Here is a 23,283-nt window from a genome sequence, read left to right as displayed (position 1 = left end):
GAACACTAAAGATAAAAATATCCAATCTCTTGTTCCAGCTTTACAGCGAGACAGATGAAAGAAGTCATCTGAGCAAAAATGACAGTGTTGGATGGAAGCTTCTCTAGAAGGGGTGCTCAACAGATCAGTCCAATATTGTTCTTCACAACTTTTATCTCTCTTTATTTTGAAATGAAGATTGTAGAGGTGTGAGAGAGTGCAGGTTTAAGACACTCTTACACCAGCTTCACTTTTTTAAACCTGGCAAAAGTCCATCTTTTATATAGATTATATGTTTAAAATAGCTAATATCAGTGTGTTCAAATCTAAATCAGTGTAACTGAATGATACACATGTAGCCAGGCTTCCTGCTGTTTGTTAGAGAAGCTACTATGGTTAGGACAAGTCATTAAGTTTTTGTTTCAGGTTTGGCAGTTATTGTCTGAGAAAATAACTAGCTACAGAACATTACATACCTGTTAAACTTGGTGGCTTATATGAGCTATAATTTTATCTTCCCTTTTGAAAAATGCACATGGTAATATTGCAATTCCCAGTTTGGCCTGATGCTGGTGCTCTTGTCTCAGTGTTAGGATGTCTAAACTTTGCCTGGGGACCAGACAACCTTTATACTGTGTATTACAAATACACATAAAGTCAGTCTGGAACTGCTCCATTGAACCAAATCTAGCCCAGAGGCGGGACTACCGATCACAGCTTGAATTGGAGAGAGCCAATCAGCGTAACACATGTGTGACACAATCACTAAGCAACCTAACAATTGCCTTTCCACCATGATGTTTTGTAGTTTTAACAGCTTCCTTCGCCGTACAGGGGTCCTGAGGAAAATCTAAGCTCTCCCTTTCAACAGTGGAGGGCAGCATTACGCATTCTATCGTACAGCCTGCCGGAATTAAAAATACATCCTTTTTAAAAAAGAAAAGCTTTAAGAGCTGCTTCTTGTTGAGGTTTTAAGGACAAATTCAGCCCGTGCAAAACAGAGGAAAGCACACGAGAGAAACCTCGCTCTGTTGCGGTCGCATCGTTAACTCCCGCCTCTGGTGCTCTGATTGGTTCAGTCTGATCTGCTCAGAGCTTGAAAACCTGTCAAAATGTGTCAATGAAGGAGGGCTAGACTGTATTCCCGTATATCCCTTATAACGGGAATACAGTCTAGCTAAGCTAGGCTAGTCTAAACTCAGACACCTGAGTGATCAGGTCATGTAAGACCTTTGAAAAGAACAAATGAGGACTGGGCGGGCTACAGTGTTTTTATGTTGTCCGTTGATGGCAGTAAAATTTGATGTGCAGCAAGTACAATGGGAAATGTTCATTTTTTGCCATTTTGAAGGGTCAAAATGTTGATGTACACTCATTCATAGGAACACATAAAATGGTGTGCAATGATGTCTGTGTTTTGTCATATCTGTTATCTGTATAAGCTCCTTCCGTGTTGTCCCCGTGTTTCAATTTTACAACAGGTGAAATGCATCAAATGCAAATTTTCCATTGTGGACGAATAAAGGATATTCTATTCTATTCCCCCACATATACCTGAAATGAACACTGAACAGAGAAAATCATAATGCACCACATTACAGTATATCTCATGTTTCATGAAGCATGTCATGACAAGTGAAACAGGATGTCGGTGTTCTACAGCAAGCAACAAAACAAAACACAAAAACACAAAAGAGTAATTCTGGCACTTTACAGACAAAACAAATAATCAGTCCATCCAAAAAGATAATCAACAGTGAAGGCGATCACTTTTTGCAACCATGTTTTCTCTTTATTTTCATGACGATTTACATTGTAGATTCTCACTGAAGGCATCAAAGTTATGAATGAACACAAGGAAACATGTAATAAATTTTAAAAAATGAAATTATTCAAAACATGTTTTATATTTTAAATTCTTCAAAATTGCCACCCTTTCCTCTGATTACACTCAACATGCTACTTAAATTCACACTCTTGGCATTCTCTCATTGAGCTTCATGAGTTAGTCAACTGAAACAGTTTTCACTTCACAGGTGTGCTTTGTCAATGTTCATTTGTGGAATTGTTTCTCATGTCTGAAGTTACAATACATTATGAAATATTAAGATGTTTGATTAAATAATAAGACTGTGAAACACCTCATTTGAAGACAGAAGGCTTTATTGCATGAAAATCATGAACTATATCATTGTGAAGAGGAAGACATGGCTGTTTTATTTGTTTAGTTTGAAAAAAATATTAAAAGAAAAAAGAAAGAATTAGAGAGAGCAAACAGAGAGCAGTAAGAGTCAGAAAAGTATGAGAATCCCAGTGAGTGAGTCAGGACTGGGAACACTGGTCTCTCCTCAGTGTCTCTGAGAGTGGAGTCTGGGAGCCCTGGGTGGCCTCACAGCTCACAGAGACCACCTTCCTCCACTGGTCTGCAGGGAGCCTCAGGGTGCTGCTCCAGCTGTAGTGGCCGTCCTTCTCCAGCACCCCGGGGCTCCTGCTCTCCTCCCAGCTCATGCTGCTGCTGCTGCTGCTGCTGCTGCTGCTGCTGCCGTCCACCTTCCAGGACAGACTCCAGTCTGAGGGGAAGCCCTTGTTGGCCAGGCACATGAACGTGGCCTTCCCCTGCTGCAGCTCCTCACTGGAGGGGGGCAGCACCGTCAGGGTGGGATGGACATCACCTAGGAGACACCAATCAGCTTAGAGGACAGGGAGCACACAGCTGTCAATCAAACATCACACATGTGGACACCTTGACTGTGAGACGGTTGGTTTAGTCCTTGAAGGAGTTTCTGTCAGATGCTTTTTCTGCTCCAGCAGTCACTCACTCACACATTGTTTCAGTTCCCTTTAAGAAAGCTCTCATGTAAATCAGCTCAGAGAGAATCATCTCACAGTTTGATCAGAAATATATTTAACTGCTCTGGAAATAAAACCAGCAAATGTTCAAATTTTTTACAATAATAGTTATAATTATCATCACCAAATGGCTGAGCTAAACATTACTTTCAAATATTTAGTAGAAACAAGTAAAGAAAAACACCTAACAAATGTAAAATATTCTGTATTTTCATCATCATTTAATTTGTTTTCAACTGAGTTTGAAACGGTCTAGTTATATTTGAACTCTTTGAATAGTTCATAATTCTAGGCACAGCAGGAATGAAGTTTTATGTTTTCTAGATTTTAAATAATTAAATTTTAGTATAAAATGCAATGTGGACACGGAGTTTAGAAAAGCTGATCTGAGTTAAGCTCCATGAGGACAAATGAAAATCTTAATACTAAAAATGATTTTCATTTAAAAAAATCCACTTTTCTCTGCTTCAAACCATCAAAAATGGTTTCTAAACATTTTTTTTAAGATAGCAAATTAGTATTAAATACAGTGTAAACTTACTTCCAACATCCAGTCTGGTTCCTCCACCAAAAGTCCACCACAGTGATACAACCTGATTGAGGCGTCGTACAAAAACCTCTGACTGTAGAGAGACACGGCTCTCTGACTCTGAAACAAACAAACTCAACTACATGATTTTGCTGTTTGTATCATTCTGACTGATGATGTCAAATCTGGAAATAACACAGTGAATATAAGTGACCAGATTACATTTTTATATTAGATATACACATTTTTAATTAATCTATAGTTGAATTCTGTAGATTTTTTGTTTTGTTGATACCGTGATAGAACTGTATAAAAATGTTTTATAGAACATGAATCGCTAAAAATACATAGAAGAAATGATAACAGTTCAGTTGAATTCAATGTCTAATAATTCTGTACATACGTATCTAAAACTTTCCCATCAATTATCTGATCAAGTGATTGATCCACTGATAATCAGCATCATCATACATTTCCATAGAGAGCCACTTTGCATCAGCAGCACCATGCTCCAGTGCTCTGGGAGACTTTATAGTCCTGACACTTCAACTCTGGAGGACTGACAGCTGTCCTCCATGACAACAGAAGACACAGAAATCCTCCTCATCAAAAACATGACTCTGATCTGCGTCTTCATCTGGACTCTCCTCTGCTGCTGCTTCACAGGTAAAGTCCAGAGAATCAGACTCCTCTCCTCTATCAACATCCATCCCTCTGAAATGAAGCCCACAGAACCATGATGCTGATTTCTGTTTGTGTCTCTGAATCCTCAGAGTCCAGAGGACAGACCACAGTGACTCAGTCTGGAGCAGTGAGCTCTGCTCTGGGAGGTTCTGTCACCATCAGCTGTAAGACCAGTCGCAATGTTCATGTCTGGAGCAATTACCAGCTTGTATCATGGTACAAACAGAGAGATGGAGGAGTTCCTAAACTGCTCATTTACTACGCCAGCACTCGAGCATCAGGGATTCCAGATCGTTTTACAGGCAGAGGATCAAACTCTGACTTCAGTCTGACCATCAGTGGAGTCCAGACTGAAGATGCTGCAGTTTATTACTGTATGGGTCAATTCTACATCAACAGTCAGTATTCGTTCACACAGTGAAAAAGCGTCGTACAAAAACCTCCCTCAGTCAGACTGAACAGAAAGTGAAGTGACTGATACAGTTCACTGAACACACACACACACACACGCACACGCACACACTCCTGAATTGAAATGAAACAATGCAACTGAAGCAGTCATCACAAGAGCAACATAACAGAAACATACATGAAAAATAAAAGATGCACAGTCCAGCTGGGGACTGCACAGTGGCATGGTGGTTAGTATTTTCCCCTTGCAGCTAGAAGACCACTCGCTCACTAGAAGTTCACGTCCCGGCCTTCCCGGGATCTTTCTTTATGGAATTTGCATGTTCTCCCTGTGTGTGTTTTCTCCAGGTTCTCTGGCTTCCACCCACAGTCCAAAAATATGATGAGGTTATTTGATTATTCTGTATTGCCTGTAGGGGTGAATGTGAGTTTGACTGTTTGTCTCTGTGTGTAGCCCTGTGATAGACTGGTGACCTGTCCAGGGTGTCCCCTGCACTTGCCCCTCGTCAACTAGGAAAGACTCAAGCCTCCCTCCGACGGTAAATAGGATTAAGCGGTGTATAGACAATGGATGAATGCACAGTCCAGGTGGACCCCATGTGATAATTCCATATATGCACCACGAACCTGGTTGGAATCAAATAAGCTTTGGTTTATGTGATGGCAACTCGGTGGGTGACAACTACACTGGAAAAAATGCCCCTCTCAAAACAAGAAAAAAAAACGCTTATTTCAGCACTGCCATGGACTGGAAAGAACTCCACCCACTGGAGAGAACAAGATCAATGGAGATTTTTGGGGCTAAAATTAACAACTGCTGCAGAAGAGGATTTATCTTCTGCTGATGTTTCTCAGAGTGGATGAAACTGGTCTTAAATGTTTCACTTCCTTCTCCACTGGTGAACCATGACAACAGACAGGTTTCAGTGTGAAAGATAAGAAGTTCAAATATGTACTCTTTCTGTTGACTGCATAAAGTTTCAGTCATATTATTTAATAACTTAGGTTCATAGGATTAAAAACTTGTTCGTTTATTGTAGATCATGGCTCACAGTCATGTTAATATGTTAATTCTGAAATAATCTGGAAGAAGATCTGTCCGCCAAGCTCAACCAAAACCTCATATTAAACAATACTGACACAACTGGTTCTCTGGTCAAGTGATTGATCCACTGATAATCAGCATCATCACAGTGACCCAAGTCCCTGCTGGAGACAGTCACACATTTCCATAGAGAGCCACTTTGCATCAGCAGCACCATGCTCCAGTGCTCTGGGAGACTTTATAGTCCTGACACTTCAACTCTGGAGGACTGACAGCTGTCCTCCATGACAACAGAAGACACAGAAATCCTCCTCATCAAAAACATGACTCTGATCTGTGTCTTCGTCTGGACTCTCCTCTGCTGCTGCTTCACAGGTAAAGTCCAGAGAATCAGACTCCTCTCCTCTATCAACATCCATCCCTCTGAAATGAAGCCCACAGAACCATAATGCTGCTTTCTGTTTGTGTCTCTGAATCCTCAGAGTCCAGAGGACAGACCACAGTGACTCAGTCTGAAGCAGTGAGCTCTGCTCTGGGAGGTTCTGTCACCATCAGCTGTAAGACCAGTCCCAATGTTCGTGTCTGGAGCAATTACCAACTTGTAGCATGGTACAAACAGAGAGATGGAGGAGTTCCTAAACTGCTCATTTACTTCGCCAGCACTCGAGAATCAGGGATTCCAGATCGTTTTACAGGCAGAGGATCAAACTCTGACTTCAGTCTGACCATCAGTGGAGTCCAGACAGAAGATGCTGCAGTTTATTACTGTATGGGTCAATTCTACATCAACAGTCAGCATTCGTTCACACAGTGAAAAAGCGTCGTACAAAAACCTCCCTCAGTCAGACTGAACAGAAAGTGAACTGATATAGTTCACTGAACACACACACACACACGGATCAAGACGAACTGCTGACAATAAATTCTCTGTCTTCATGTAAGTCACATAATTTTCTCCATCACTTCATGTCATTATCTCATATGAATTTTGCTTATTTATTTACTTTGTAAATTATTAAAGGATGTGACTTGGGTCACATAATAAGAAAAGTTTCTTTCATCACCTTTGACCTCAGCTTCACTTTGGATCACAATAATTTCATCTCTATTTGAAGAAAACATAAAAATCACAGATCCCAGTCTTTAAATACCAGTAGACACAAGAGAACACCTGAAAAACTGTATCTACTCACTTAAAACTGCTAAATGAACTCTGATGTCCTTCTTGAAAATCAGATGCACTCAGACTAAGAGCTCGTTTCTTCACTTTGTACACATCAACCAAATATCTTCACAATGTCTACAAACTGATAAGACATGTAAAGACAAGACAAGACAGAATTATATTCATGCTTTCAGTCATATCACAAGATTTTCTTCAGTTTGAGCAAATCACCCAATTCACAATGAAATGTGACTGGATGTTTCTTTTCTCCATAGGAAAACTGATGTGATATTATAGTTTCAAAAACAAAATCAAATTCATGTTCACTTTCAGCAGATGGTCCTGCTTTTCATTTCTAAATATGATAATCTACATTGTTCCATTTTAGATTTACAAATTTACATGGTCAAAACAATTTCTAGCTAGAAATCAACTGTAACAGAACTTTCATGAGAGATCTGTTTCACATTTCATTGCCTGTAAGAGCAGATAGCTGCATGAGTTATCACTTATTTGGACTTAAAATGGATCTAAATAGTCATGTTAATTAAAACAGACATCAGTGTACCTACTCTCCATGTACTCACCACTTAACTAAAGTGTGAAAGCAGCAGCAAGAAGAGTTAAGATGACGACAGAGGAAGCTGATTCTACACTGCAGCTCTGGTTTCAACACACTAACTGGAGTATTTGCCACTGTAGATCAGCCTCTTCTTCCGGACGAGACTGAGAAAAATCAACTTGTTGGCAACGATCCTGGTGAACATCTACCAATGAACCATCCAGAGCATCCTGACCAGCTGCATCACACTCTGGTACTGGAACTGCTCTGTATCGGACTGGAGAGCTCTGCAGAGGGAGGTGGAAACTGTCCAACGTGTCATCAGTACTCCACTCTCCACATCAAGACTATGCATCACTATTGGTGTCTGTGGAGCAGCAACATCAGGGACACCTCCCACACTGGAAACAGTCTGCTGGCCCTCATCCCATCTTGGAGGTGCTACAGAAATCTCTGTTCCAGGACCAGCAGGCTCAGGAACAGCTTCTTCCCCTCAGCTCTCACTTGACTGACCTCTACACACCCCAAACACTCCCCACCCCCTCCACATCCCCTCCTCCATCTCCCATGGACAGCCAGCACTTCACCCAACAAACCCTCTTCCATGTTCACCCCGGACTTCATATTGTGTATAAACTGTGTGTATCTCCATCCTCATCCCATATTCACTGTTTATAGCATTCATTGTCTATACTGCATATATGCTCCATCTCATGTCCTACACATTGTTCATACTGTTTATAGTGGTCATCCTGTGAATCCTGTATGTACAATCCCTTCTGATAGTATTGAATTCCTTTATTTTGTTTTGGGGGATTGGAGCATCCAGGCACAGAACACGCGGACAAAAGGAAAATAGGGACAGGTTTTATTTAACAAAACGTTTAGGCCTGCTGAAGCAGGCTCCAGATAGGGCCCCTCCTTCCCTGTGTTTTTTCTTTTCTTTCAGGTGCGCTGGGTGCTGTGGCGACAGGTGAGGCCAATCACTGATTTCAATCAACTGAAGCAGGAGCAGGTGCACCAGTGCCACTCAACTCACCTTGTCTTGCAATATAACCAGGCTTCAGTCACCTCTCAGATGCTGGATTGTAAACATCCATTGTCAGTTCTCTGCACATGGTTTGGTCAGCTTTTCTCTATGGAACCTCAGTCACTCTTTTTTTCCAGTTGCCCTTCCTCCTGCTCTGGCTCACCTTCGTCTGGTTATCTGGTTTTGTCTATGGCCCAAACCCATTCCTCCCTCTGGACACGTTGCCTGATTCGTCTCCGTCATCTTCACAGCTTCCAGCCCCGTCAGCCTTCCCCTGCCGTCCCAGCCCCCTCCACAGCTCCTTGGACCCTAAGCCCCCCTCCAGCTTCCCAGTTTTCCTAAACTCTGGTCACAGTAAGCCATGCCTCAGTCAGGGCGGTTAATTGTTTAAAGAAGCCCAGTTAAAGAGAAGTTGTAAAATTAAAGTTTTATAGAATTTTGAGATTTGTCCTACAGTTATCATCACCCTGCGACTTCTTTAGTATAGCCCTGTACAATCTTGTGCTGTTTTTTGAGATCATCCTATTATAGTGTCCTTGAGTATTTTCCTCTCTTTGAGCAGGAATTCTTTTGAGCTGCTCTCTGACCTTAGTTATAGTTATCAGCGCAGTTAAATTTCCTTGTATAATTCTAGTAATCGCAGTTAGCTCGACCTTAGTTTTAGTATTATTTTGCACTCAGCATTCCTTTCCAGGTTTTACCTGCTGAGGGTTTGTTTGTTGTTGTTTTTGCCCAAACCCTGAGGAACACCATAGTTTCCTAAAGCCCATTGAGTTCCGTATCTGGGATTTTCTTATTACTGGGAATTGTAGTTCTGTATCCGAGCCTTTTGAGAATAAATCATTAATATGTCACCTGTCTCTTTTGCTCTCTTTTCCTGCACCTGAGCTCACTCTACAAAAACAAGAACTACAACAATGCAGAAGGGAAACTGGATTGTGGGGAAAACCAATATCAACTGTCTACAAATTAACAAAAGGGGGAAACTAAATCAAACCTACTCAGAACTAACTTAACAAACTGACAACGAAACAAATAACTAAACCCAAAAATGAGCACTACAACAAACTAAGGAAAGACAAACAACTGGGCTGGCTAAACTGGAGTACTCAGAACTGGGGAGACAGGCTTGAGGAAAACACAGTCTGATGAAAATAAGGAGACAGGAAACAAAGAACAGAAACTGGTGGGAATTTGGGGGGAGGAGCTGAGTCCACAGGGAGCTGAAGTGGTGGGAAGGTAAGCAGGGCTCAGTGGGAAAACAGAATCCAGGAGGGGATCAGAGTCTATAAAGGAATGTGAGTCTATGGTCCATTTGAGAGTAAGTGAATGAACAGGGCTTAAATACCTGGAGGTGTGATTGTACGCAGGTGAGTTGAATGGTTGGATTACTGCAGCCGATTCTTGTCACAGCAATCAGCAGAATGCAGACAGGTAATGCACGAGAGTAAGTGAGAGAGACCAAGGGAGTGAGACAGACGGAGCCAGAGGGACAAGACGAGGAGAGAGAGAGACATGATTATATTTGGCATAGGAGGGAGAAATAGGCAATGGCAGGTTTTGGGGGTGGCCTGGGGTGGCCGGGGCCACCCCTGAAATCTCATTGGCCACCCCTGCGGCCACCCAAGATCTGATAGGTAGTTGGTCACATGGGCGTAACGGACACGGGGTACACATGGGACATGTTCCCCGCACTTTCCACATCTGTCCCCCGCACTTTTTTTCAACCGTTACAACAGCTAAACTCGTTATTAGCATCCAGTAACGTGTTTTCCCGAGCCGTCTTTGAATGCACCATTGAGCGCATGCTAACGCAGGTGTTCCACAGGAGACGTGCTGCTGTGCTGAGCAGTGCTGAACGTGTGTCTGGAGTAATGTTTAGCAAACCAGCCAGAGCCAGCAAGAAGCAAAAAACTTTACACAGTTCTTTCCAAACAAACCGTGTAAGTTGTGTGACCTTGTTGGATGCAAACAATGTTAGACTTGTTAGCTAAATGATGACAAGGTGAAACGTAGCAATATATCAATATGTTAACCTAGTTAACAATAATTTAAATGTGGTTGCCTCTGTTACATTACTGCTAATTAGTTTATTCTTGGAATAAACCCAGTCCTCTTTCATTTCTGGGCAGAAGATGTGCTCACAATTGCTCTCCATGTATTTTAAGTCTTTTGGTCCCAAAAGAGGAGAGTCAGGGAGGAGAAAAAAGAATAGGCTATCTATGGTATAAAAGTGGTTACATTTACAACTATTTTTACTGCTTCTCTTTCTAATTTTATCTCAGAATTTTGATTTTCAGATTTTTTGATGATTATTTCCATAACAAAGAGCAGAGTCAGGCAGGAGATGGACCAGAGGCGGCGGTCAGCAGTAATGTTGACCATGCAGGGTCTGCAGAGGTGAAAAAAATATATAAGTGGCTGAGAAAAAATATGTATCTATGGGTTAAAGTGATTTTGAGGTTAAATTCTACTGCAATTTTTACTCTTCCTAATGCTATTTCAGAATTTTTCTTACCACATTTTTTATGTTTATTGCCATAACAGAAAGAGCAGAGTCAGGGAGGAGATGGATCAGAGGCCAGCAGCAGGGACAAGGATGTAGGGTCTTTACAGGTAAGGAGAGATTATAACTTCCTGAAAATAAGATATCTATTGTAGGGAGAAACCAGGCAGTACTGATCATTTCATGTTCAGTGTTTGGCACCTTTGGCTACTCGTTCAGTAGATGTTCAAGGGACATTGTTGTCAACTCAACTAGAGTTTGGCCACTAAAACTTTAGATTTTATAGTTTAAAGTTTTGTACTTTATAGTTTAAAGAACTAGCCTAGTTGGTCCCCTGGTATTGTACTGTGGCTGTTAGGGATTATGTGGTTCTTTAGCCACTAAGGACGGTGCAATTAAATGTAAGAGAATGATAAATCGCTCTGAAAAATTTGTCCCCCTCACTTCTGAGATGGTGGTTACGCCCATGGTTGGTCAAGTTCGTCAACACGAGAAATGAGAAATTCTGTCAATCAATGATAGAAACGTCACACGTGGTGCTCGGATATTTTTTTACAATGCTGGTTTTGCCACTCAACACTTAGATGCCGGACTTCTGTTCAGCCTATGGATGCTCTAATGAGCACTGTAAGGAAACAAGAGCTCGTGGGATTACTTTTCACATGTAAGATGTATGTAAGGAATAATATATTGTTAGCAGGTTGTCATAGCTAGAGTGAAATAAACGCCGACAAGACGGATAGAACCCCTCAGCTCCTTGTCTGGCTTCTACTACCCATGATCTAACCAGCTCTCTACATCATCCTGTGTATTACACAGCTGCTTACCGGTGAAATAACTAATCTGAGACAATTTTTTGTTTTAAATTCGATGTTAAGAATCTAGCGTTCCTAGCAACTTACTGCAGTAATTGGTGCAAGATGGCGCTTCAGTTAGTAAAGCAACAGTACAGGTGACACAGTTGATGAGCTGATGACTGATAATGTTATTCTACAGGATGAGTTGAGAGCAGTTGAATTTTGCTAATCTAATTTGTGAAGAGATGAGGAGTTTAATCCAAGGAAATGGCTCTTAGAAAATTTGTACCCTATCCTGAACATATTTTACTGATTTAGAGTAGTTAAAATAACCAGATATAATTGAGGACTGTAATAATGGGAAATGGAATTTAAAAATAAACCAGAATAGACACCTTTATTCAACACTTATGAGACAGGAAATCATGGGAGAAAGAGGGGATGTCACATGCAGCAAAGTACTGGGATTTGAACTGTGTTCGGCTGCGTACATGGCATTAAACTCCGCTATGCCATAGCCACCCCACACTAGCTTTGTGTCCCATCAAGGCCACCCCAGTAAAAAAGTCCTGGATACGCCACTGGTCCTGGAAGGTGGACGGCGGCAGCAGCAGCAGCAGCAGCCGCCGCCGGGGTGCTGGAGAAGGACGGCCACTACAGCTGGAGCAGCACCCTGAGGCTCCCTGCAGACCAGTGGAGGAAGGTGGTCTCTGTGAGCTGTGAGGCCACCCAGGGCTCCCAGACTCCACTCTCAGAGACACTGAGGAGAGACCAGTGTTCCCAGTCCTGACTCACTCACTGGGACTCTCATACTGGTCTGACTCTGTTACTGCTCTCTGTTTGCTCTCTCTAATTCTCTCTTCTATATTTTTTTAGTTATTTTTTCAGACTAAGCAAAGATTAGAACAGCCATGTCTTCTTCTTCATAATGATACAGTTCATGTTTTCATGCTATAAAGCCTTTTGTCTTCAAATGAAGTGTTTCGGTCTTTTTATTCAATCAAACATCTTAAGATTTCATAATCTACATCAATTTAAGATATAAGCATTTTTTTATGAAACACACTGTATTGTATACAATGATTCTTTTGTTTTCAGAGGTACACACGTGGACAAAATTGTTGGTACCCCTCAGTTAAAGAAGGAAAAACCCACAACTCTCACTGAAATCACTTGAAACTCACAAAAGTAACAATAAATAAAAATTTATTGAAAATTAAATAATCAAAAACAGCCATTACTTTTGAATTGTTGATTAACATAATTATTTAAAAAAACAAACTAATGAAACAGGCCTGGACAAAAATGACGGTACCTCTATAAAAGATTGAAAACTATTTGACCAGAGTGACATGATTAACTCAGGTGTGTCATTTAATTGACATCACAGGTGTTTCCAAACTCATAATCAGTCAGTCTGCCTATTTAAAGGGAGACAAGTAGTCACCCAGCTGTTTGGTGAAAAAGTGTGTACCACACTGAACATGGACAACAGAAAGCGAAGGAGAGAATTGTCCCAGGACATCCGAAAAAAAATTATAGACAAACATCTTAAAGGTAAAGGCTATAAGACCATCTCTAAACAGCTTGAAGTTCCTGTGACAACAGTGGCTCATATTATTCAGAAGTTCAAGACCCACGGGACAGTAGCCAACCTCCCTGGACGTGGCCGCAAGAGGAAAATTGATGACAAATTGAAGAGACGGATCGTTGGAATTGTATCCAAAGAGCCCAGAGCAACCTCCAAAGAAATGAAAGGTGAACTCCAAGGCCAAGGTACATCAGTGTCAGATCGCACCATTCGTCGTCGTTTGAGCCAAAGTGGACTTCATGGGAGACGACCAAGGAGGACACCACTGCTGAAAAAAACTCATAAAAAAGCCAGACTGGAATTTGCAAAAATGCATGTTGACAAGCCACAAAGCTTCTGGGAGAATGTCCTTTGGACAGATGAGACCAAACTGGAGCTTTTTGGTAAGGCACATCAACTCTATGTTCATAGACTCAAAAACCAAGCATACGAAGAAAAGAACACTGTCCCTACGGTGAAACATGGAGGAGGCTCAGTAATGTTTTGGGGCTGCTTTGCTGCATCTGGCACAGGGTGTCTTGAAAGTGTGCAAGGTAAGATGAAATCTGAAGACTATCAAGGCATTCTGGAGAGAAATGTGCTGCCTAGTGTCAGAAAGCTTGGTCTCAGTCGCAGGTCATGGGTCTTCCAACAGGACAACGATCCAAAACACACAGCCAAAAACACCCAAGAATGGCTGAGAGAAAAGCGTTGGACTATTCTAAAGTGGCCTTCTATGAGCCCAGATCTGAATCCCATTGAACATATGTGGAAGGAGCTGAAACATGCCATTTGGAGAAGACACCCATCAAACCTGAGACAACTGGAGCTGTTTGCTCATGAGGAGTGGGCCAAAATACCTGTTGACAGCTGCAGAACGCTCATTGACAAATACAGAAATCGTTTAATTGCAGTGATTGCCTCAAAAGGTTGTGCAACAAAATATTAAGTTATGGGTACCATCATTTTTGTCCAGCCCTATTTCATTAGTTTGTTTTTTAAAATAATTATGTTAATCAACAATTCAAAAGTGATGGCTGATTTTGATTATTTAATTTTCAATAAATTTTTATTGTTACTTTTGTGAGTTTCAAGTGATTTCAGTGAGAATTGTGGATTTTTCCTTTAACTGAGGGGTACCAACAATTTTGTCCACGTGTGTACATTAAAACTGGTAGTAATAAAGTGGGTAATATCTCAGAGAATTTATTTAGATAAAATTCCTCCCAAAAGTATTGAAACAGTGAGGTCACTTTCATTATTTTTGCTGTAGACTGAAAACATTTGGGTTTAATTTCAAATGATGAATTTGAGACAAGAGATAAACATTTCAGCTTTTATTTCCAGGTATTTACATCTGGTTCTGATACACAACCTAGAAGATAGCACCTTTTGTTTGAACCCAGTCCTTTTTCATGTGAGAAAAAGTATTGGAACATGTGACTGGCGGATGTGTTGTTTTGCCCTGGTGTGTCCTATTGCATTGATTATTCAAACAATAAATATTGTAACATCATGTACTGTCCTAAATCTAAATAAACACATATTAACAAAACATGACACATGCAGCCTGAACACTAACTCCATATTTCAGCTGCTTGTATTATCAGGTCACTCTTAAATCTGCTGATGGACAAAATATTTATCTATATTTCATCTCATATTAATTACTTATACTGACTGTATATTAACAGTTTTAATGTCACAATGGCCACCAAACACAATGTATATATGTACCAAATGAACAACCAATTATAACTTTTTAACATTTGACCAGTTACTGAGCACAACATATGCAAAACAACTGCTGCCCTAGTAGTGGGTTATATGATATACTCTCAAACTACTAAACACAATCATTGTGCACATGAAAACAGTGAGAGTGTTTGTTATAGTCACCCTCTTCAATGTGCATTCCCACTATACATTCTTTATTGTCATGCGGGTACAGCTACAGCGTGCTGACGGGCCTATATTGGCAGCCGATGATAGCGATAGTTAGCTTTCTACTTTTCTGACACTTATCACATAGTAAACATAAAAGGCAGCACCACAAGTTAAAGACAAATGTAACGCAAATATATATATATATATATATATATATATATATATATATATGGCACTTATGCACTTTCCTCACCTGCAAATACAGAAGAAATACAGTTTCTGATGAGTATTGGCTCTCTTTGCTGCTATCTTGACCCCTTATGTTTACGACTGGGCTTACTTCCTTGTACGCAGGGAAAACAGTCCCAATCTAACACACTACAAAGCCAATAGTAACTCCTACTGATGAAAATGGGTATCGCCCTAAAATTGCTAAGGATTATATTTATGTGTGACACAAGGCCTTTTAAATTCTATTAATGCAAAAGGTAATAGTGGTGGGACCAAACAAATTAGGAGAATTACTAATTCTGGACATCATGAACTATTAAGATGTACAGGCTGCCACACTACACCAGAAGATGCAAACCACTCGTTCACAAGAAGAATGAGATGGGCAGGCTGGAATTTGAAAGAAAAAAAAAGAGCCTCAAAAAACCTGGGACAAAGTTTTATGGACTGAGGAGAAAAAGATTAACCTTTACCAAGGTGATGGAAAGACTTAAGTTTGGAGAAAGAAAGGATCTGCTCATGATCCCAAACATACAAGCCTATCTTTGTCACACAGTAGAGGTAATGTCATGGTTTGGGCTTTCATGGCTTCTTCTGGGACGACTCATTAATCTTTGATTATTTAACACATGATGGCAGCAGCAAAATGAACTCAGAAGTCTACACAAATGTGCCAATTTAAAGAAAGAGGCAATCACACTGATTGGTGGATACTTCATCGTGCAGCAAGATAATGGCCCAAAACAAAGGAGTTCATCAGGGGCAGAAAGTGGAAGGTTTTAGACTGTCCACGTTAATCTCAAAATTTAAACCCGATAGTGATGTATTTTACCTGCTAAAGGGGGGACAGAAGGGAACAATCCCCCTCCCCCCCAAAAAAAAACCTGAAAGAAGCTGTTGTGAAAGTCTCGATAAGCATCAGAAAAGAACGCATAAGTTCAGTGATGTCAGTGGGTCACAGGCTTGATTCAGTTATTGCAAGCAAAGGATTTGAAACTAAACATTGAGCCTTTTTAATCTGTTCCAATATGTTTTTTCACCTGAAAATGTGGTGTTCTATCACAAATAATGCCATCTTCTATGTTGTGCATCAAATCCAGATTTAAGTCTTGTCTCATATTCATCATTTGATGTGAAACCCAAATGTTGTCAACCCAAACCCAAACACTATGAATGGAACCAATAACTACACCCGAAACAACTAGAAATCCTCTCGTGGTGCAAGTAAAAACTACACGAATAAGGCGGAAATGAAAGTCGCATTTAACCCACGTTCGGAAAAAAAAAAAAAAAATCAAAGCAGGAAAACTGAAAGAACAAACTAAACCCCGTGCTACCCATATGGTACTACCCAATAATCCTGTACCGAAAATCCAGGCAAATAAGTATTTCATGTAGACCATAAAATAAACATTTAGTTAATATAGATTACAAATCTAACATATTCAACATACTAAATTATACAACCTATTGTCTGGTGATACTAGGGCTCGGAACTTAGCTGTTACATGGGATACAGTCTCTTTAGGTTCAACTTCACCAGACCCATTCTCTCCCAGAAGTCTGCCACGTGGAGGGGAAGCCGGCATCTCCGAATCCACTGGGGGTAGGTATTTCTCCCAGAGAGTGTAGCCTCTGATGTGACCAGTAGCTTCCAGGATTATGCAGTGAGACGAGTCCCCTGCTTGGAACAAAGACCAGGACAGGGAGTGAACCAGCAGACCAGAAACCCAGGGATACTGCAGGCAGCTTCTCTAAACACAAAAAAACAGGATTATTGAGAGTCCAAAGCAGGTGGCAAAGACTGTTCTACTGTCCGTACTAACAGGAGATTAGACAACAGTCCAACTTCAAATGACGGGTGCAGTCGAGCCCCCCCCCTGGGACCAATCACGCAGTTCCCACCTGCAGCTCGTCTGCTGATTAGGATGCAACACACCTGTAACGAGCTTCACCACATGCACGCACACGCACACACACACACACACACACACACACACACACACACACACACACACACACACACACACACACACACACACACACACACACACACACACACACACACACACCTAGGAGAGAGAGAGTGCAGGCCAGAAGGGGAGAGAGCACTCCCCTCCTCCATTTATTACTGTGACACATTGTACATACAAGATTCACCGTATGAAACAGTATGAACAATGTCTAGGACATGAGATGGAGCATAGACACATTATGAACAGAAAGAACATTATCAACAGTGGATCTGGTATAAGGATGGAGATAAACACAGTTTATTCACAGCACGAAGTTTGGGGGAACATGGAAGGGGGTTTGCTGGGGTATAGGGGAAAGTGCTGGTAATTCATGGAAAATGGAGGAGGGGATATGATGGGGGTGGGCAGCGTTTGGGGTGTCACCAGAGGTCAGTCAAGTGAGAGCTGAGGGGAAGAAGCTGTTCCTGAGCCTGCTGGTCCTGGAACAAAGATTTCTAAAGTGCCTCCAATATGGGAGGAGGGCCAACAGACTGTTTCCAGTGTGGGAGGTGTCCCTGATGACGCTGCTCTACAGGTACCATTGGTGATGCACAGTGTTGATGTGGAGAGTGGAGTACTGATGACACGTTGGACAGTTTCCACCTCCCTCTGCAGAGCTCTCCAGTCCGATACAGAGCAGTTCCAGTACCAGACTGTGATGCAGCTGGTCAGGATGCTCTGGATGGTGCATTGGTAGATGTTCACCAGGATCTTTGGAGACAAGTCTCCTCAGGAAGAAGAGAATTCTTGATCAGAGTTAAGGTGTTGAAGGTGCATGAGAGGTACTCGGAGACAATCCTAACTTAAGTACAATAAAGGTTTCCACAGACAGAAGCATAGCTGTGCATGGGCTTTCAATGTCTCCCATTCTGGCCAACCTCCAGAAGTAGGAAGTGAATAAAGGAGTAATGAGCTATTTTAAGGGAACAAATCCCAGTCACTGGTTCACATCTGTGGAGCACATTAACGCAGTGGACAGCAACATTAGGTTCACAAGAGAAACAAAGAAGAAGGGAAGAATAGGAGGAATAACGTTGTGACTCTTTATATAACTGGACTATCTAACAAACTAAAAGAGACTTTCTCGAAACACAACAAAGGACTAGTGCACTTCAGACACAGCAACACCCTGAGACATGAACTGGTTCACTCAAAAACACCAACAAACAAGCAGAGCAACACTGTATTTGCAATCCAGTGCAGATTAGTACACAGGAGAGACTAAACAACAGCTTCACAAGTGTATGACTCAAACCACAGGAGAGCAACTCCTCAGGACAAGATTCAGCTCTTCACCTGCATCTGAAGGATAAAGGACATTCCTTCTCAGAACCAGTGACTGGGACAACAATGTACTTAACGATTTCTTTTGTGCATTTAGAAATAGGTGGACTGACATGGGAATGTTGTGATTGGTTGAAGGTGCTGACCCTGTTGATGCTAGTGTTATTGTAATCCAGAATGGAGGTGGAGGAAGTAACTATGTCTGTGTGAGAATGTACAGTGGCCAATATACTCCAGTTAATGTGTTGAAACCAGAGCTGCAGTGAAGAATCAGCTTCCTCTGTCGTCATCTTAACTCTTCTGACTGCTGCTTTCAATCAGTATTGAGTACTTGGGGAGTAGATGAATGAATATCTGTTTTAATTAACATGACTATTTAGACCCATTTGAAGTCCACATAAGTGGTACATCATGCAGCTTTCCTGCTGTTACAGAAATTGACAATTGATTAGATTTTATATGTGCTGATGGTGGAGATTTCTTTTGTTGATCTGTGATTTTCATGTTTTCTTTCAAAAAGAATATAGATGAAGTAACTGTAATCCAGAGTGAAGCTGAGGTCATAGGTCATTAAAGAATCTTTTCTGATTATATGAGCAAAGTCAGATCCTCTGATTATTTGAAAAATAAATAAATATAGTTTATATGAGATAATGACATGGAACCACAATGTTACATGAAGAAGCTGTGAAAGAGAAAGTTATGTGACTTCCATCAAGACAGAGAATTTATCGTCAGTAGCTCATCCTGATTCGTGTGTGTGTGTGTGTGTGTGTGTGTGTGGTCAGTGAACTGTGTCTGTCACTTCAGTTTCTGTTTAGTCTGACTGAGGGAGGTTTTTGTACGACGCTTTTTCACTGTGTGAACGACCACTGACTGTTGATGTGGAATTCACCCATACAGTAATAAACTGCAGCATCTTCAGTCTGGACTCCACTGATGGTCAGACTGAAGTCAGAGTTTGATCCTCTGCCTGTAAAATGATCTGGAATCCCTGATTCTCGAGTGTTGGCGTAGTAAATGAGCAGCTTAGGAATTCCTCCATCTCTCTGTTGGAACCACGATGCACGGTGGTAGTTGCTCCAGACATAAACATTGGGGCTGGTCTTACAGCTGATGGTGACAGAACCTCCCAGAGCAGAGTTTACTGCTCCAGACTGAGTCACTGTGATCTGTCCTCTGGACTCTGAGGATTCAGAGACACAAACAGAAAGCAGCATCATGGTTCTGTGGGCTTCATTTCAGAGGAATGGATGTTGATCGAGGAGAGGAGTCTGATTCTCTGGACTTTACCTGTGAAGAAGCAGCAGAGGAGAGTCCAGATGAGGACGCAGATCAGACTCATGTTTTTGATGAGTAGGATTTCTGTGTCTTCTGTTGTCATGGAGGACAGCTGTCAGTCATCCAGAGTTGAAGTGTCAGGACTATAAAGTCTCCCAGAGCACTGGAGCATGGTGCTGCTGATGTAAAGTGGCTCTCTATGGAAATGTGTGACTGACTCCAGCGGGGACTTGGATCACTGTGATGAGGCTGATTATCAGTGGATCAATCACTTGATCAGAGAACTAAATATGTCTATATTAATTTATATGATGTTTTGATGAGGTTTGATGGACAGATCTTCTTCCAGATTATTTCATAATTAACTTAACATCACTTTGGGACATGATCTACAACAAACCAACAAGTTTTTAATCCTATGAACCTAACTGATTACAATTTCTGACTTAAACATCATACAGTCAAAAACAAGTGTGAAAATTTTAACTTCTTATCTTTCTCGCTGAAAGCTGTCTGTTGCCATGGTTCACCAGTGATGCTTTTCTGAGTAGGAAGGGAAACATTTAAGACTGGTTTCATCCACTCTGAGAAAGATCAGCAGAAGCAAAATGCTTTTCTTCAGCAGTTGTTAATTTTAGCTCCAAAAATTTCCACTGATCTTGTTCTCTGCAGTGGGTGGAGTTCTTTCCAATCCCTGACGGTGCTGCCCCCCTCCAGTGAGGAGTTGCAGCAGGGGAAGGCCACACTCATGTGCCTGACCAACAAGGGCTTCCCCTCAGACTGGAGTCTGTCCTGGAAGGTGGACGGCAGCAGCAGCAGCAGCTGGAAGGAGGACAGGAGCCCTGGGATGCTGGAGAAGGACAACAACTACAGCTGGAGCAGTGTAAACTGAATAAACCATATGGAACACACTAATATATAAATATAATATAAATATATAGATGTGGATACAATATACACAGATTATCTAATTATACAGGTAGAGATGATAGTGCTATATACACTCCACTAGAATAATATTGTGACATGTGACTGAAAAGTGTGTTTTGCTGCTCTGGTGTGTCCTATCACATTGATTATTCAAAAAATAAATAGCGCTCCATGTCTATGTTCAGTTTCAGATTTGGGTTTTGCCAGTGCAGATTGCATCTATAATTAGATGTGTAACCAACATGAAAAGAGAGCCGTCTGTGGGTGAAAAACAAGTAACTGTGAAGCTGAGAGAAGATGGAAAATTCAATTCAATTCAATTCAATTCAATTCAATTTTATTTATATAGCGTCAATTACATTACAAAATCAATTAGAGTCATTACACAAACACTGGCCATAGCCAGTACAACCATTTGGAATGTCCTGAAGAAGAAAGAAACTACTGACGTGGTAAGTAACAGATGTCATACGGGTAGACAAAGGAAAGGAAAAAAAGGAAGATAGCAGCAGTTGATGACAAAAACATTGTGAGAGCTGTAAAGAAAGATCTGGAAACAACTATTAGTGACATCAGCAATTTTCAGAAGATTTTATGAACAAAATTCCAGAGGCTACACCAGAAGATGCAAACCACTCATGAACAAGGAGAATAGGAAGGCCAGGCTGGAATTTGCCAAAAAGTACAGAGGTGAGCCTAAAAAAAATTCTGGGACAAAGTTGCATGGACTGATGAGAAAAAGATGAACCTTTACCAAAGTGATGGAAAGGCTGATGTTCAAGCTCATCTGTGAAACATAGTGGAGGTAACGTGATGGCTTGGGCTTGCTTGCCTTCTTCTGGGATGGCCTCATTCATCCTGACTGATGATAATACATGATGGCAGCAGTAGAATGAACTCAGAAGTCTACAGAAACATTTTGTCTGCCAATATAAAGAAAGATGCAACCAAACTGACTTGGAGATCCTTCATCATGCAGCATAATAATGACCCAAAGCACACTGTCAACACAACAAAGGAGTTCATCAGGGGCAAAAGGTGGAAGGTTTTAGACCAGCCAAGTTAATCTCCAAACTTAAACCCAATAGAGTTGCATTTTACCTGCTAAAGAGGAGACTGAAGGGAGTAACTCCCCCAATACAAACAACTGAAAGAGGCTGTTGTGAAAGCCTGGAAAAGCATCACAAAAGAAGAATACATAAGTTTGGTCATGTCAGTGGGTCACAGGCTTAATGGAGTTATTGCAACTAAATATTTGTCTTATTCTGATTATTCTTCTTTAAATCTATCTGTTCCAATACTTTTGCTCACCTTAAAATGTGGTAAGATAAGATAAGATAAGATAAGATAAGATAAGATAAGATAGACTTTATTTATCTCACAAAGGAGAAATTTACCGTTACAGGGCTCTTAGAAACAAAAAACAGAGGAGTGCAAAAGTCACGAAAGTGCAAGAACAAGATAATAAATATTGCACATAATAACAACTACACAGGAGTGTTATACAGTCTGATGGCAGTGGGGATGAAGGACCTGCGGTAGCGCTCCTTCTTGCACTGAGGGTGTCTGAGTCTCGTGCTAAAGGAGCTGCTCAGCTCCACTACAGTCCGGTGCAGTGAGTGGGAGCTGTTGTCCATGATGGATGAGAGCTTGGTCAACATCCTCCTCTCACCCACATCCATCACAGAGTCCAGTGGGCAGCCCAGGACAGAGCTGGCAGAGCTGTGTACCTTTACAAATAATGCAAAACATGAAAAATGGCTGGATTAGAACAAAAGGTGCTATCTTCTAAGTTGTGTATCAGATCCAGATGAAAATATCTGGGGAAAAAAATGCTGAAATGTTGATTTCTTGTCTCATATTCATCATTCGATGTGAAACCCAAATGTTTTCAGTCTACAGCAAAAATAAAGGAACTGAGCTCACTATTCCAGTAACTTTGGACGAGACTGTGCACACAGGATTCACAGTATGACAACTATAAACAGTGTGAACAATGTATAGGACATGAGATGGTGCAGATATGCAGAATAGACACAGTATGAACAGTATGAAATTTATAAACAGTGAATTTGGGATGAGGATAGAGATAGATGCAGTTTATATGCAGTGGGGTGAACATGGAAGGAGGTTTGTGGGGTCTTGGGGAAAGTGCTGGGGGTCCATGGAAAATGGAGGAGGAGATGTGGTGGGAGTAGGGAGTGTTTGGGTTGTCACCATGATGCAGAGCTCAGTAAAGTGAGAGCTGAGGGGAAGAAGCTGTTCCTGAGCCTGTTGGTCCTTGAACAGGGATTTCTGGAGCACCTTCAAGATGGGAGGAAGTCCAACAGACTGTTTCCAGGGTGACAGGTGTCTCTGATGATGGTATTCCACAGGCACCAATGGTGATGCGGAGTCTTGATGTTGGGGAGTACTGATGACACACTGGACAGTTTTCACCTCCCTCTGTAGAGCTCTCCAGTCTGAACGAGAGCAGTTCCAGGACCAGACTGTGATGCAGCTGGTCAGGATGCTCTGGATGGTGCAA

The 23,283-nt window shown here is 41.3% G+C and overlaps 1 protein-coding gene and 1 gene segment (V, D, J or C); one reads left to right on the top strand and one right to left on the bottom strand.

The window, feature by feature from the left end:
- Window positions 1-1,913: 1,913 nt before the first annotated feature.
- On the bottom strand, window positions 1,914-19,890 carry LOC127531733 (immunoglobulin kappa light chain-like). The gene is made up of 4 exons (XM_051941605.1): window positions 19,839-19,890; window positions 19,410-19,731; window positions 3,371-3,405; window positions 1,914-2,651 (listed from the first exon to the last, which is right to left on the bottom strand). Exons 1-4 carry the CDS (start codon window positions 19,888-19,890, stop codon window positions 2,302-2,304), a joined length of 759 nt encoding a protein of 252 aa, XP_051797565.1. The 3' UTR covers window positions 1,914-2,301.
- Window positions 5,782-23,283, top strand: part of LOC110972317 (immunoglobulin kappa light chain-like) — a 238,184-nt gene continuing 220,682 nt past the window's right edge. Inside the window, 2 exon segments of the C gene segment in view lie at window positions 5,782-5,873; window positions 5,981-6,295. Coding sequence covers window positions 5,783-5,873; window positions 5,981-6,295 — 406 coding nt within the window.

Source organism: Acanthochromis polyacanthus, chromosome 2, assembly GCF_021347895.1.
Source record: "Acanthochromis polyacanthus isolate Apoly-LR-REF ecotype Palm Island chromosome 2, KAUST_Apoly_ChrSc, whole genome shotgun sequence".
NCBI classification, from domain to species: Eukaryota; Metazoa; Chordata; class Actinopteri; family Pomacentridae; genus Acanthochromis; species Acanthochromis polyacanthus.
The sequence above is the reverse complement of the archived record's forward strand: the minus strand, read 5'-3'. Positions and strand labels throughout refer to the sequence as shown.

Excerpts from the sequence above, each read along its gene's own strand:
- LOC127531733 (XM_051941605.1), bottom strand. The coding sequence starts at position 19,890 with ATGAGTCTGATCTGCGTCCTCATCTGGACTCTCCTCTGCTGCTTCTTC. Across the intron at positions 3,406-19,409 it reads ATCAACAGTCAGTGGTCGTT|GACTTTTGGTGGAGGAACCA; the intron begins CACACAGTGAAA and ends ATCACTGTGGTG. Across the intron at positions 2,652-3,370 it reads AACCAGACTGGATGTTGGAA|GTGATGTCCATCCCACCCTG; the intron begins GTAAGTTTACAC and ends GGTGTCTCCTAG.